Source organism: Beta vulgaris, chromosome 5 (genome assembly GCF_026745355.1).
Source record: "Beta vulgaris subsp. vulgaris cultivar EL10 chromosome 5, EL10.2, whole genome shotgun sequence".
Lineage (NCBI taxonomy): Eukaryota > Viridiplantae > Streptophyta > Magnoliopsida > Caryophyllales > Amaranthaceae > Beta > Beta vulgaris.
In genome coordinates, this window is record NC_079206.1 from 5585846 (window position 1) to 5602549 (window position 16704).

The window sequence follows — 16704 nt, forward strand, 5'->3', positions numbered from 1 at the left end:
TTTTTTTTTTTTTTTTTTTTTTTTTTTTTTTTGGACATCGGTAAAACATACAAGAACACAAACGAAACAAACTTAACTAACTACAGAGTGACATGAAAACCTTTCAATAAAAGAAAATTCACATTAATAATCCCAATTTTTATATTTTCTCGTTTTATATTACTCGCTACACTTCTCAATTCACAGACTCTTAAGCAATTTTTGGAGAAAAATGAGGTAGAGAATAAAAGGAAAAGGGACTCATGTGAAAGAAGAGAGATAGAGATAGTTTATTACCCAAAAAGGAAGTGTAGCAAATAATGTGAAACTTCCCATGATAAAAAATGTAGCGGGTATTATGAAAAGGAAGAATGAAGTGTTTTATTTCTAGTAATGAAACATGATCGAGTTGCTTTTATGGTATGAAAATTCTACTAGTTCTTCCATGCAAAGTTTCAGGCCATACAATTGCTTTTGTATACCAGAGTACCACACACTTCTCTCAAATTTCATAAATCTTGAAAACTTCAAAGAATTTAAAATATAAAAAATAAAACAAATCATGCATTTAAATTTTAGTAGTTAGAGATTTTAAAGTTGTGCATATAAATAGAACTTTATATCTGGATATCAGCTATTTTTTTCTTCAGATTCGTTACGTCAATAGCAATGTTCCCCTCATCTATGACCTGTCATTCGAACATTACGGGGTGAGTAAATAATATCGAAAAGGAACAAGAAAAAAAATAATGAAGTGTCATGGGACTTGGGAGAATATACTTCCTCTGTTTTTTTAGTTGCAACAATTTTTATTTATAGATATTTTTATATACTTACGACAATTCCTTTTTTGGTAAATGTTTTGAGACACTTTGATAATTTTCTCCTCACTTTACCTATCCATATGCAAAAAATATGAACAATTAGGTCAAATCTTACTAGTCCTCTTCTTGTCACATTGGGATAAGTTCACAAGACACAATAGGCGCATTTCACAGATTGGTAATAAAATCAAACTTAAACAACATAGTATGAAAATTAAGATACAATGGTTGTCTGGCTTTATTCAAGATTAGTTCCTCCGTTTCTAAATACTTGCACCTTTTTTATGTTTTTACGTTTGTCAATATATTGTTTCTGATAGAATATGTCAATATTCTAGTTTAGTCAACGTGTATCTTATGTAATCTCCAAAAGAATATTCTTTGTATAGTTTCCTTGTTTATAGGATTCTGTTACCTTGCATATATGTAGACTCTTGTAACCTAATTTGAGTTAAGGGAAATTATCATTTCTAATATGGTAATCAGAGCCTAGGTCAATTTTTTTTTTCTCTCCCCTAGCCGTCTTCTTCTTCGCCGTTACTGCTACGGCTTTTCCCTTCTACCTACCATGGCCGACAAACCCTCTGCCATCACCCTCAACATCAAGCATCATATCCCCCTTGTTCTTGACATGGAGAACGTTCATTACTCTTCATGGGCCGAGCTTTTTAAGATTACCGCTCGAGCAAATCAAGTTCTTGATCATATCATCCCCCCCACCACCCCTACCGAAATCAAGGACAAAGAGTTATGGAACCATCTTGATGTTGTGGTTCTCCAATGGATCTATGGCACTATTTCTGAAGATCTCATGCTCACCATTCTCGAGCCCGATTCTACCGCTCAACAAGCATGGGAACGCCTCCGCGACATTTTTCAAGATAACAAGCATTCACGTGCCGTCTACCTTGAGAACCAATTTTCTAACACTCATCTTGAAAACTTCAAGAATGTTTCTGCGTATTGCCAACGCCTCAAACTTCTCTCCGATCAACTTGCCGGCGTCGGATCCTCGGTCTCTAATCAAAGGCTTGTCCTTCAACTTGTCGCTGGCCTCACAGATGCATATGATAATGTGGCGTCTATTATCCAACTGAGTGAACCTCTTTATCCCTTCTACAAGGCCCGTTCAATGCTCACCTTGGAGGAATCACGTAAGTCACAACAATTGGGTTCTTCCTCCTCTAATGCTCTTGTTGCTTCCACCGAGCCTACCTCCAACGACGGGTCTGACGAGCCACCGGCAGAACCACCACAGCGGTCGTCAAGTTCTCGCGGCCGCGGCCGGGGTGGTCGTGGGGGACGTCATCACAGCAGCCGCGGTTGCGGACGTGGCAAACCGGGAAACCCCGCTATGCATCCCAGGTATCCTCCTCATGGTTTTTCTCATTCCCCCTACGGGCCCTCTTACTATCCGCACCATTATTATGGACCCCCTCCTACATGGGCCCAAGCCCCCTGCCCATATCCTACTGCTCCACAGAGGGCTGCTCATCGGCCACCTACTGGACCCGGTCTTCTTGGGCCTCGGCCAGCCCAGGCCTATGCCGCCACATTTGATACGGCCCCTGCTTCCACCGAGAACATTCCCACCGAAATTGATGCGGCATTTCACACTATGTCTCTCAACCCTCCTGATGACAATTGGTACATGGATATTGGGGCCTCATCTCACATGACGGGTGATTCAGGTACTCTCTCGTCTTATTTTAATTCACGCATGAATAAATCTATTCTTGTTGGTAATGGTCATACTATACCGGTTCTTGGTCTTGGTCGCTCTTTTCTTCCATGCAACTCAACCCGTCCTACTCCCCTCTCTCTTAATCACGTACTTCATGCCCCTCAAATCATTAAAAATCTCATTTCTGTGCGCCAATTTACTACTGACAATCATGTTTCTGTTGAATTTGATCCGTTTGGTTTTCATGTGAAGGACCTTTGGACGGGGACTATTATTATGAGATGTGATAGCACAGGGGATCTCTACCCTATTTCACCCTCCACTACACCTACAACTACAGATTTTGCCGGCCTCTCCACCACCACATGGCACAACCGTCTAGGCCATCCCGGCGCCCCAGTGCTCAATGCTTTAAAATCGAATAATTTTATCTCTTGTACTTCCCCTTGTGGACTTTCTTTTTTTCATGGTTGTCAAGTTGGTAAACACATTAAATTACCTTTTTCATCTTCTAATAATACTACTATTGCGCCTTTTGATATTGTTCATAGTGATCTTTGGACCTCACCTACTTTGAGTTCCTTTGGTCACAGATATTATATATTGTTTTTGGATGATTTCACGAATTTTCTATGGACTTTTCCCCTCACAAATAAATCCCAAGTTCTCTCCACCTTCCTTAACTTTCGCCAATATGTCAAAACTCAATTTGAACGTGATATTAAAAGTTTTCAATGTGATAACGGTCGTGAGTTTGATAATTCTCCATTCCAAAAACAATGTGCGCAACATGGCATGTATTTCCGTTTTTCTTGCCCCTACACTTCATCTCAAAACGGTAAGGCGGAACGTAAAATAAGAACCATCAATAACACCACCCGTACCCTCCTCCTACACGCCTCCGTCCCTCCCTCCTTTTGGCCCCATGCTCTTCAAATGGCCACTTACCTTCACAATGTTCTCCCGTCCAAAGTCCTTTCTTTTGCCTCCCCCACCCAAATTCTCTACAACCGCCATCCCTCTTATTCTCACATACGTACTTTCGGATGTCTATGCTATCCTCACCTTCCCTCTACCTCTATAAACAAACTCCAAGCCCGTTCTGCTCCTTGTGTCTTCCTTGGTTTTCCCTCTAATCACCGTGGCTACAAATGTCTTGATATTAACTCCAATAAAATTTACATCTCCCGTCATGTCACGTTTAATGAAGACATTTTCCCCTTTAAAACTATCCCTTCCTCTACACCACCTTCCTACTCCTTCGTTGATGAACCGCCCATCTTATTGCCCCTTAACCCCCCTCCCTCAAACGGCCCACATATTCCCGTTCCACCTCCCACCGCAAATATCCCTCCCCTGCCCAACACTATAAACCCAGGCCCACCCCCCACTCACCTCTCGGACCCCCATCTCCCTGCCCAACCCACTCCTCTTAATACCACTCACTCCACTACTACCAACCCGCCCAACAACCTCACGCCTACTCCCACTGCCCAGCCCCCACCCGCGATCACTGACCCGCCCACGCCTGCTACCCAGCCCCCACCCGTGCTCACTGACCCGATAACAAGCTACTACGCAACCATACAAAAGACCCGTAGAATGCCCTGATCCCCCCTTCCCAGCCACCTAACCCACCTACCCACTCCATGACCACCCGAGCCCGTCTTGGAATCCGCAAGCCTAAACACATTCTCAACCTTTCTGCTTCCACCCTCTCTCCCTCCCCCATTCCTACCTCCCCTCTTCTTGCGCTCCAAGACCCAAATTGGAAGGTAGCCATGACTGATGAGTATCATGCTTTAATTAAAAATGAGACGTGGGAGCTTGTTCCCCGCCCTTCAGATGATAATATTGTTCGCTGCATGTGGCTTTTTAAACATAAATTTCGGTCTGACGGTTCTCTTGAGCGGCATAAAGCCCGTCTTGTTGATAATGGCAGGTCACAACAGGTCGGTATTGATTGTGAGGAGACTTTCAGCCCCGTCGTCAAGCCGGCCACTATACGCACTGTTCTCTCCCTGGCTCTTAGCAAATCTTGGTCTATACACCAGCTGGATGTTAAAAATGCATTCTTACATGGGCACCTGCAGGAAACAGTTTATATGCATCAGCCCCCTGGCTTTCGCGACCGCACTCACCCAGATTATGTTTGTCGCCTCCGCAAATCTTTATATGGTCTTAAACAGGCTCCCCGAGCCTGGTATCAGCGGTTTGCCACTTATCTCTCCTCTTTTGGGTTTCATCACAGCCAGTCTGATCACTCCTTATTTATATATCATCGTGGTTCTGATGTTGCTTATTTACTGCTCTACGTGGATGACATTATTTTGACTGCATCTTCAGACACTCTGCGCACTACTATCATGTCTCATCTCAGTGCTGAATTTGCCATGACTGACTTGGGACCGTTGAGCTACTTCCTTGGTATTTCTGTTACTAAATTTGCAGGTGGTTTCTATCTCTCTCAGAAGAAGTATGCTGAGGAAATCTTAGCCCGTGCTAATATGTCATCATGTAAACCCGCTGCTACTCCGGTCGACACCAAGGCCAAACTCAGCGCCTCCTCCGGTCCTTCTGTTGCTGACCCTTCTCTATATCGTAGTCTGGCCGGTGCTCTTCAATACCTAACTTTTACCAGACCAGATCTTACATATGCGGTCCAGCAAGTTTGTCTCTTCATGCATGACCTTCGGGAACCTCATTTTCATGCCCTTAAACGTATCCTCCGATATGTTCAGGGTACTCTTCATTTGGGTATGCATTTGTATTCCTCTCGCTCCGCGCGCTTGGTCTCCTACACCGACGCTGACTGGGGGGGCTGCCCCGACACCCGTCGCTCCACTTCGGGATACTGTGTCTTTCTTGGTGATAATCTCATCTCCTGGTCCTCCAAACGGCAAGCCACTCTCTCTCGCTCCAGTGCTGAATCTGAGTACCGTGGTGTTGCAAATGTTGTCTCTGAAACTTCCTGGCTCCGCAACCTGCTACTTGAACTCCACTGTCCCGTGCGTCAAGCCACTCTTGTTTATTGTGACAATGTTAGTGCAGTTTACCTCTCTGGTAACCCAGTTCAACATCAACGCACTAAACACATCGAGATGGATATCCACTTTGTTCGTGACAAGGTTGCCAAAGGCCTTGTTCGTGTTCTTCATGTTCCCTCTCGATATCAGTTTGCGGACATTTTTACAAAAGGTCTTCCACGCCCTCTCTTTGAGGAATTTCGATCCAGTCTCAGCGTCCTCCCTAATCCCGCTTCAACTGCTAGGGTGTGATAGAATATGTCAATATTCTAGTTTAGTCAACGTGTATCTTATGTAATCTCCAAAAGAATATTCTTTGTATAGTTTCCTTGTTTATAGGTTTCTGTTACCTTGCATATATGTAGACTCTTGTAACCTAATTTGAGTTAAGGGAAATTATCATTTCTAATAGTTTCAAATATATATATCTTTAATTATCAATAGGTAAAAATTATAAATCTTGATATTAAAATAATACATATTGAGTCGAATCTAACAAGTCTACATGACTGTGTTTTTCTAAAAATATAAATCACCAAAAAAAAATCAAAATCTAAGATGTGAATAATAAATACTATATATCCAAATGATATAACTATTTTTAAATGAAGGGAGTATATGCTACCTATAATAAACTTCTTTTCATCATATTGACTCATTCATCGCAAGTGAAAAAAACAATCCCTCATATACTTAAGCCACTTTATTACTTTCCCCTTCTTATTTTAATCAAAACATAATACTTCTATTGATACTCCCTCCGTTTCATTTTAATCTACACACTTACAATTTTCACGCATGTCAATGCAAAACTTTGAACACATATATATATCTTTAGTTTTGTATTTGTAAATATCATAAAAAGTATATATTAATAAAATCATATTATGATGAATCTAACAAGATCCCACATGACTATATTTTCATCCGCGTATAAATCACAAATGATGGTCAAAGTGAAATTTGTGAATAGTGTAAAATGTCAAAGTGTGTAGATTAAGATAAAACGGAGGGAGTATTAATGATGATGTCAATTAGGGGTATAAGTGCACAGCGAAAAGTTCACAGTACAATCTAGTTCAAATTTGTCGAACTGAAAAGTATTATTTAGACTGGACACAATTTTAAATTTTTAATTAAGTCCAAATATTTTCTGATTGGATTCGGACTCACCTTTTTGGAGTCCAATAATGCTATGTTTGGATAGCAAGATTTCATTTCAAATTCTGGATTTGGATGAAATCTATTGTTTGGATAGCATGGAATTTGAAATTATGGAATTTGTCCAAATTCTTATCAAAAGCCTATATTAGTAGAATTTAAAATTCAAGCTATTACCTTGTCATTTGAAATTTTCTCCTCATACATATCTCAACTCCATGAGTATCTATATCCCAACTTCACTCATTCTCTTTCTAATATTTATTTCTGTCTCCTTTAATAAACCCATACTTTTTCTCTCTCCTCCATTAAACTTCTATTTCTCTCTCCTCTATCAAACCCCCTTTATAAAACAGTGATTAGAAATTGAAATACGAAGAACTTTAAATTCCAAATTTCAATTCCATTATTTGAAATAAAATACAAGTTTCCAAACACTACCTAAGTCCAATTCGGTCCAAAATATATTTTAGTATATAAAAATATATTTTTATATACATATACATATAATATATATTTAAGTTATTTTAACCCTATTATCGCCTTTTGTATTTTGTAATTTGCATTTTATAAGACTTTAAAGATGTACATAACTTATTTTATGAAATGGATGTAATGAGTCTAACTTTTCAAATTTCAATGCTTCAATCGGAAAACATTGTGATAATAATATATATTATATAATAATTAAACTGGAGTGGACTGGATTCAGACTAAGTAAAATAATTTCGGATTGTGCTGGATTGTACTCAAAAGAAAGTTTGGATCGAATTCACACTCAATTTCTTAAGTCCAAAAAACTTTGGACAAAATTTGAATTTGGCAAAGTCCAATCCACTTACCCCCAAATGTCGATGTCGTTGTGGTAGTAATTTTGTATTATTATTTTGAGTATCATTTGTTCGATATCAAGTTTTTAGTATTTGTTGGTCCAAATCTCTGAAAACTTTCCTTTTTTTATATTTGCAATCTAACAAATCAACTCTATGTATCTCATGTAATATTGATACCTGAGCATGAATGCAGTGAACATAATTGGTGTTGACTTTCTTAGAAATGGCGCTGACCACATCTAGACCTTCTTGGATTAAACATTGAAGCACCTTTGAAAGAGGCAACCCTTCATCACCTTCAACATCCTCACATTTAGTGCTCACAATCACTTCTAAACTTTCTTTGAAAACATTTATAATCACATTATTATGATCATGCGCATGCTTCTCAATATTGGACACTTCTTTCCTTAGGCCATCTCTTTGGTCATTTAATCCTTTGATTTTTTGTTGCATCTGCTTTATGTACTTTACTGCCTCTTCCAGATGTGCAGAAATCGATGGCTTCCCCTTCAAAAACAATCGTTCAGAAATTTTATATCAAATTAGTATTCAAGCAAGTTTTCATGTAATTTGGAATAGATATGGGTACTTTTGGGAAAAAACTTTATCTACCCAGTGGGTCAACAACCCACTACTAATAGAAATGAATAAATAGTGGAATCCAACTCATCAATTCTAATAGTTTTTTAATGCTCTATTTCTAGTGGGTTAACTACCCACCGGGTAGATGTAGCATTGCCCGTACTTTTGTTGGGTAATTTACAGATCCAAGGTTTGGACATAATAATAATTGTTTCATATACTAATTATAGCATATACTTCAATATACCGATATTTAAACCCGTAAGGCCGTAACGCACGAGCTAAAATTTATTATACTTTCTCCGTTTCAAATTAAATGCAACAAAGAGGTACTCCCTCCGTCCCATAATATAGTGCCTACTTCATTTTTGGTAGGTCAAATTTTAAAATTTTGACCAAATATTCTGATTTGTATATATAAAAAACATATTCATGTGGGATCTTGTTAGATTCGTCTCACTGTGTAGTTTCATAATATCAACTTTTTTTATATTTTTTATTAATAAGGAATTGGAGATATTAAAGGTCAAAGTTACATCTTGAAGATTGTATAAAAAAGAAACAAGCACTATATTATGGGACGAATTTTGTTACATTTAATTCAAAATAAAGGAAGTAATTGTGATCCTAATGGTATTTAAAACAAGAAAAATTCATAAAGTGTCTCATATATATATAATTAGTTCAGTAAAACCTCTTGCATTATTATTAAATTAGTTCTAAAATTTTCAAGGAGATGAATGTGTTAGTTGCATTTAATACCCCTCAAACAAAAGAATGCTCTACTATCACGGGTACATCTTGCTTTAAAGTAGTATTTAAGTTAAATATAATGATACAAAAATTATAATATTCATAATGTATATTAAAAATAATAATTTATATATATACTTCCCTTAAATAAATTTTCGATCCAATTCAAAATCAAATAATTTAATAAGATTAATTTTATATTCTAAACCGGAGTTTTTTTTTTATTAGATTGACATTGGGGTCAAAAATAAAAGCTTAATATGTATTTCGAATTAGATTGCACTTAGGCCAAATCTAAATTGTAAATCGAACTTAATCATACATCAAAAATTGAAGAATCAAGACTAGAAAACCTCACACATTAATGATTTTTGATTTGTTTCTATACTCTTTGTCTCTCACTTGTAAATGATTACACGTGTTGTGTACACATAATGATCCCCTTATTTAGAATATGTTTTTTCTAACCTATGCCAGATGACATGGGTTAAGAATTTCAAGATCTCATTAAAAATACAACAATATTCTATTAATTAGGTTTAATAAATAAGGATAAGTAATGAATATAAAGATAATCATGTAAGAAAATTAAGTTTGATTAGATAGATTTTGAAATGGATACTTTTTGGAGTTCGTTTTTTAAGAGACGGTCTCACTTTAGTGTTAACATGAGACCAACTAATGTCATGCTAACATCACGTGCATGCATCAAACCAGCTACAGAATTAGTTAAGTGGTTGGACCTATTAGTTATGCTAACCTAAATTGCTTCTGGATGAATTAGTTAAGCGGTGAAGTTATATTAATTAAGCATTGAATTATATTATTTAAGAGTTGAAGTATATTCATTATATCATAGAAACCAGATTATTTTAACACATTTTACTAATAACTAAGAACTAAAAACCATAACTATTAAACTTACAAATATAACCATTAATCCATAACCATAACTATTAAACTTACAAATATAACCATTAATCCATAACCATAACTATTAAACTTACAAATATAACCATTAATCCATAACCATAACTATGACTAATAATATGAAAACTATAACTAATAACGTGTAAACAATTACTAATAACTAAAAACCATAACTATTAACCTTTCAAATATAACTATTTACCCAGTTGCATAACTATTTACCTGAAAACAATAACTAATCACCTGAAAACCATAACTACTGACCTGAAAAAAATGTAACTTTCTACCTAGAAGATGTAACTCATAATAAGATATTCATTAGAGTTTAGACCCATTGATAGAGGGAAACAAAGAACTTTGATAAATTCTCATCATCAAGATTGAAGAAGTCGCGAAAAAGGACGTTATATGGTTGAAAGTTTCATATGTTTAAAAAAGAAAAAGAAAGAGATGTAGGCTTTAGAAAGAGATGGAAATTGGGTGGAGGAGAGGGAAATGGCAGCGCAGAGGAGAGAGAAACACAAGTTGATAAAAGAAGGGGATATAGGAGATAGAAATTAAAGTTGGCATAGGAGAGAGAAAATATAAATTGAGGGAAAATGAGATGATTTTACTAGCATAACTAATAGGTCCAAGCGCTTAACTAATATAATTCAATGCTTAACTAATATACTTCAGCGATTAACTAATTCATCCAGAAGCAAATTAAGGTTAGCATAACTAATAAGTAGGTTCAAGCGTTTAACTAATACCACTGCTGGTATGATGCACGCGCGTGATGTCAGCATGACATCAATTGACCTCATGTTAACACTAATATGAGACCATATTTTATAAGAATTTGTGTACTTTTTGTATATTGATATCTTATACAGGTTTTTTAATATTCTTAACCTATGTCTTATGATATAGATTAGAAAGACCCATCACAATTACTCATCAAATGCGCACCCCAGAGAAATTTGCTCGTGATGCACATTCCTAATGTAAGTAGCTAGATCTGGGAAATTTCCATATACTTCCTCCGTTACAAATTAGATGTTACATTTTCTATTTTAAGAAGTTTCAAATTAGATGTTATACTTTCATTTTGGGTAATGATTTCTCTCTCTCTCTCCTATCACATGGGACCCTTTTGTTTTCTTGCTCTATCTCTCTCCTCTCCAAAAATTGTCTAGGAGTCTGTGATTTTAAAAATGTAATACTTCCTCTGTTTTTTTTAAATGTTACATTTCTATTTTAGGAAGTTTTAAATTAGATGTTACACTTTTATTTTGGGTAATAACTTCTATCTATCTCTCTCCTATCATATGTTCACATGGGACCCTTTTGTTTTTCATTGTCTCTATCTCTCTTCTCTCCAAAAATTACCTAGGAGTCCATGATTTAAAAAGTATAACATCTAATAAAAAACGGAGGAAGTATCTAAATTGAAATAGAGGACGCACAATAAAATTATCTCCTTTGGAATAGAGACTTTCTTAATGAAGTAACATAATTGTATGCAAATATTATAACATCAAGTGGTTCTTTTTTCTACAAATAAAAAAGTATCTGAGGACCATTTGTGTAGTTATTATACTGCATAAATTTTACTGTAAATGATGTATGCATTCATTCTCTTTCTACATTAAAATAATCCAATTTGCTACTTCTTATAATCGAATTCTCCTTACCCTAATTAAAAAAACAATTTTTAAAAAATAAAAAAACATACTGTAGTAACGTATACATAACAACACAAGTATATAAAACAAAATCTATATATTGAATGACTCATAAAAGACAAATAAAGATACGTTAATGACCAATAAATGGAGATAATACGTACCTTAATATATTCGAGAGGAAGAAGAGATCTTAGAGAAATATGAAGGGAAGACATCTCAAGTCTTCTTTGTCTCTCCACTTCTCTATGTATAATCTTCTGCTTTTTCTTCTTATCATTAGGAATTATATCAACATTTTTATGATCATAATCAATAGTTGCCCTTAAAGTTGACGATAATGATCGTTTTTTAAGTTGGACAATATGATTATTATTGGTTTCCAAAGAAGGATCTTCAATAAAAGTGGGAAATTGATTGATAAACTCATCATTTTGTTGTTGTTCTTGTGTAGGGATTATTTGATCACCTTGATCTGCTAATATTTGAGTTGCAGGTACAAAATCGGGGATGTTATAGAATAATTCATCATTTTGTGAGCAGAAAGGATCAAATATTGGAGGGGAAAGATTGTTCATCATTGTATGAGTTGTTTCTTTCGTTCTTCTCTCTACTTCATCTCTTTAATATGTACAGTAGGAGAAGTAAAGTGAGAACTAAAAAATATTATCTATAGCATTATAAAAATTAATAAGATCTTTGCACTAACCAAGATTATCTAATTTTGTTTGCAAAGTGGACCCTTGCTTGTCTAAGAAATGACTTCATATTGATTGCTGATATCTCCGAATAAAGCACAGGTGACAGAATAACACCATTATTTTGGGTTTATGATAGAGGTGATTAAAATGCGGGCCGGGCCGCTATCATTAAAAATCGATCAGTTGATTTTGGGCCGATTTTTGTTGTCCAAAGCGAGCTTTTAATAGATAATAGTACTTTTTTGGGCTAAAATTCGGCCACATCAACATTTAAACCAAAAATTCATTTTTGGCTTGTTCAAACCTGTCCAAAACCAAAAAATGGACTGGACCTAAAATTGGATCCAAAAAATTTGCGCAAGCCCGGGCATTTTCAGGACGGGACTGCGGGTCGGTTTACCTCTGATCGCTCCAGTTTATGAGTATAGTTGTTAATTCGACTATGTAGGTTGGGAAAAACTATCTACTCAGTGTGTAATAATCAACCCATTATAAATAAATATTAATAACTAGCGGAGTGCAGCCCCCTCAAAAAAAAAAAAAATAACTAGCGGAGTGCAGCTTAGCAGAGTTAATTATTTTTTATAAATGTCTATTTCTAGTGCGTAGTCTACCTAGTGGGTAGATGTGTCAATCTCCATGTAAGTTGGGTTCTAATAAGATTATTTATTAGGGTTTTGTCATGTTCGGATAATCAAATCATCTCGTATCAAAATGTCTATTTTGTGAATTTGTGTTTATGTTTGGTCATATTGAGATCGAGTTAATTATTAATCAACTTCCACTACAAGAAAATGCCAAATCAACGACGGCTTTCTAGCGACTGCTGTAAAAACAGACGTTGTTCTTCTAATTAGCGACGGTTTTAAGTCGTCGGCACCACCGACGGCTTTTAAATGCAACAGCGTCGGCGTAAAACGCACGCTCATTTCAACGTCAGTCTAAAGCGGTCGGTGCTCTAACTAATTTAAATTTTAGATTTATTAGGGTTTAGGCGTCGTCTATTAACCGACTCTGGTTAGTAGAAGCGGTCGTTGATTATTTACCACTTGCATCAAACTCGCAAAGTCGCAACTGCTTTCTCTAAACTTCCTCCCACTGAACTGTTTACTCGTTTTTTAGAAGGTTTTTGCGAACCGGCGAAACACGCACCGCCACCACTGAACTGCATTGAAGGAATTTCGGCGACAGGCGACCTAAACCACCCTACCGGCGGTAATTTCTACCCCTCTTTGTTTATGAATTTTTTTTAAAAATAATTGTTACCCTAAAAATTGGGTTTTTGGATATAGGTGGCCAACACACACCACCTTACGCCGGCGCCGCGAAATTCATTACTCCCTCCGCCGCGTCTTCCTCCAGTCCAGTCCATACATTCTCTCTTTGGTAATTGTTGTTTAATTTGTTGATGTTGTTTTGTTCTTTATCGAGAATGGTGGACTCGGTGTAATATGGTTCAACAGAAATTTGTATTAGAATCTTTTAAGAGATTTAACATTACCAAGAAACAGATTATAGCTTCATCAATCCAGAATTCATTGTCGTCAACATACCTTATGTTATGTTGATGGGAAAAAAACCTGCACAAGATTAAACTGCATCTGTTCAACAAAGAATTGAAAAACTTGTACAAGCAAAAGACTATGACTGTTTAGCTTGCTGATGGTTAAATTTTTTGCATATTGTTACTTGTTGTTAGTCTCAGTTTTTCCCTCTCCTACTCTTTTTGCTTTAAATGCTCCTTAAAAGCAACAAATATGCAAAGTTATCTTTTATTCTCATAGTTTCCATCCATTATATCAGAAGATTGATTATAATTTTTTCAGTTCTTCTGATAGAAGCTTTCAGGAAGCGTCTTAGTATAGCTGATAAATTTCTATAAGCATTAGCCTTTCTTGATAATTTAGTGCTAGTTCTAATATCTTCATTCTTATGTTTGAAGGTGTTTGGGATGAATGTCTGAAACACATATTGCCTTTGCAGCTATCTCATTGCTTCCATGGGTTTGCAAGTAATATGGAGCTTTGGCCTTGCGTTGATGGATGCGTATGCCCTTGCAAAGAAGAGAGTACTCCATAATCCAATACTTGTCAGCCTTTTTGTAATTGGGTAAGGCCTTCGTTCGTTTACAACTTTATACTTTTTGAATTTGCATACTAACCTCAAGGCTGACCGCTCCTGTTGGGATTAAGTCTTTGTTATTGTTATTGTTGGCATGATGAAAAACAAAATGTGTCAGGCAACAGATTACTGAGAAACATAGCCAAAGATTCAAATTTGCTTCCCTGCCTGCACCTTCTTTACTCACATATTGGCTTTGTGATCTTAGAGCTAGAAATTTGGGTAAACGGGTAGTGTTCATGTTTGGTCTCAGTTGGTTTTTTTTGATCTTTTACAAACATTATAAAATTATCTGTCTACCAAGTATGGCCTATGCAGAATGTATGATAAATACATAATATGACAAATTGATCAAATGAGGTTGGGTTTGAGTTGATTTCGTGTCATATCTTGTGGAGTTTGGCTTCTCTTATTACCTTCAGTGTTCGTGTCATGTCAGTTTTGGTCTTGTTGTGTCACAAATTGCTAGCTCTAGTTTGTGATGATAAGTTCCTGGGTTAATTAGTCTAATTAGAAAAATTGTTAGCTTAGCTTGTTTAACGAAAAGCCTTATTCTTGCTATCTTGAATAGTAAGTTTATCTAATTGAAGGAAGTTAGCTTATGCTACTATAGTTATGGTTCCTAAATAAATTGGTATATAGTAAAGCTGGGTTATAATTAGTGGGTTTTATTCACCAAGATGAGTTGATATACATGTTCGATAAGTATGTTTGATCAAAATATGAAAATTATTTAAGAAGGAACTACTTGTAACCCTGACAATTACAATATACATTATGTCATTTTTGAGCAAAAATATCCACCGGAATCTGCCAAGAGGTAGCAATAGGAATTATGAAGTATTTGAATGTCTAGTAATTTACAACCTTCTTTTGAGAAGGATATAAGTCACCATGTGACCTATTGAATTGGTAGAAATTGACATGTCGACATTTCTGTTTGAATTGTTGTCCATCTTAAGTTGCAATAAGGCTTATTAGCCTTACCCCTGGATTAGCAGTACACTTTTTCTGTTTGGCCTTTGATCCAAAAGACGACTGACTGGCCTATTGCTTGACAATTGATAAGAAATATTGTCAACTTAGACATTTAATATAGTTCATCGTGCTTATAGTTAAATTGTCTTCTAGTAGGGACTCATGTACTTTCTTTGCGTAAAACAATTGTTAAAGCGGCTTGTTTGAAGCATCACAGTTAAGTTCAGCAACCACATAAAGTCATTGTGTCTGCACAAGTGTGATCCCCAGTGTCCTGGTTGGGTGACTGATAATGATGCCTGAAGTCCCTATATTACTTTAATTGACAAATGTTTCTGATATCAGTGATTGGACAATTCTTAGGTGCATCTTATAAATGTAGCGTTTACTTCCTGGTGATGCCAATCATGGGGACTTGCTGCTGGCCATGAAATTTTAAACTCTGAATACTCTAAATTGCAATGTTGTCCTAAGATTCTAAGTTTAGAAAAGGTTCAGGAATATAGTTCTGTGTTATGGCTAAGCCTTTCTCTAATATACTTATTGATTACATGTGAAACATGGATTTTTTTTTAAGATGGTGCTTGGAAAGTGATGGGTCCTTGGAGTCAATAGGATATTAGTATTTTGAGCTATTGAGAAAAAGTTGTACTCAAATACTCTGTAGTCTTAATTATGTTTTTATTTTCTTCTTGGACAACTCATTTCTATGCATCCGACTAATGTTAATATGTGGTGGTGCATTAATCCTCCTTTATTTGGTTTTCCTCATTTGCTGTTGTAATCAAATAGCCGACCAGGGTAAACTTGTGTACATCTGAAAAATGTAAATGAAGGCAAAGGAATAATGTGGTAGAGAATTGTTTTAGCCTTTGGCGTTGGGTATACTATATTCTGCTCAGTGTCTGCATTTAAATTTATGAATTTTCGCTACTGCCTGCGTTATCATTTACTTGGCCCTATATGAAATTCTTTAGATATTGACTAAAATGTCTGAACTCTTGCAGTTGAGCACGATATGGGCTGAAACAGCTGATAATGCTCGGTCGGCAGCTCGAAGTTTTGTTCTTGGTGGCCTATCTGAGAAACATCATGGTTTAAACAACTTCTGGACTACCGAGAAAAATGATGTATGCATTCCTAACAGGTGCTTTTTGTTTTTGCACTTTCAGCTCAGTTTCTGGCAGTGTATGTTGAACCCAAAAACAAATGATTCCCTTAATCGAGGAATTGAAGCAATTATGGGATGTTGGAGCAACGACTTGATTTCCCGACACCGGGATCTATTTTGCTTACATATAATAATCTAGATAGTTTGTCTAATTATAGACATTTAGTGTCTATATTTATCGGCATCCACCTTATTACTTTTTAGATTTGTCGATATATATTTTTGTAGAACTCGACTTCAACTTTATTCCTCGATATCGGGATGTATTGTGTATATAAATCTAATTTATTA

General features: G+C 36.1%; 1 protein-coding gene and 1 long non-coding RNA gene across 5 annotated transcripts; one reads left to right on the forward strand and one right to left on the reverse strand.

The window, feature by feature from the left end:
* Positions 1-466: 466 nt before the first annotated feature.
* On the reverse strand, positions 467-12147 carry LOC104892383 (transcription factor bHLH126). 2 transcript variants are annotated; one of them, XM_057394907.1, is made up of 3 exons: positions 11607-12139; positions 7685-8017; positions 467-668 (listed from the first exon to the last, which is right to left on the reverse strand). In XM_057394907.1, the coding sequence occupies exons 1-3, from the start codon at positions 12021-12023 to the stop codon at positions 597-599; spliced, it is 822 nt and encodes a 273-aa protein (XP_057250890.1). In that variant the 5' UTR covers positions 12024-12139; the 3' UTR covers positions 467-596. The 2 variants fall into 2 exon arrangements, with proteins under 2 accessions (XP_057250890.1, XP_057250891.1); XM_057394908.1 differs by lacking the exon at positions 467-668 and adding an exon at positions 687-875 and having other exon boundaries at positions 11607-12147.
* Positions 12148-12930: 783 nt separating this feature from the next.
* On the forward strand, positions 12931-16704 carry LOC104892384 (uncharacterized). Of its 3 annotated transcripts, XR_008969308.1 has the most exons (5): positions 12931-13092; positions 13266-13358; positions 13436-13529; positions 14086-14252; positions 16250-16704. It is a non-coding gene; the product is annotated as an uncharacterized LOC104892384 (long non-coding RNA). The 3 variants fall into 3 exon arrangements; XR_008969306.1 differs by lacking the exon at positions 12931-13092 and having other exon boundaries at positions 13111-13358; XR_008969307.1 differs by lacking the exon at positions 12931-13092 and having other exon boundaries at positions 13113-13358; positions 14127-14252.

Coding starts and splice junctions, on each gene's coding strand:
- LOC104892383 (XM_057394907.1), bottom strand. CDS start 12,023: ATGATGAACAATCTTTCCCCTCCAATATTTGATCCTTTCTGCTCACAA. Junction 8,018..11,606: donor TTCCTCTCGAATATATTAAG/GTACGTATTATC, acceptor TTGTTTTTGAAG/GGGAAGCCATCGATTTCTGC. Junction 669..7,684: donor TTCACTGCATTCATGCTCAG/GTATCAATATTA, acceptor TTCGAATGACAG/GTCATAGATGAGGGGAACAT.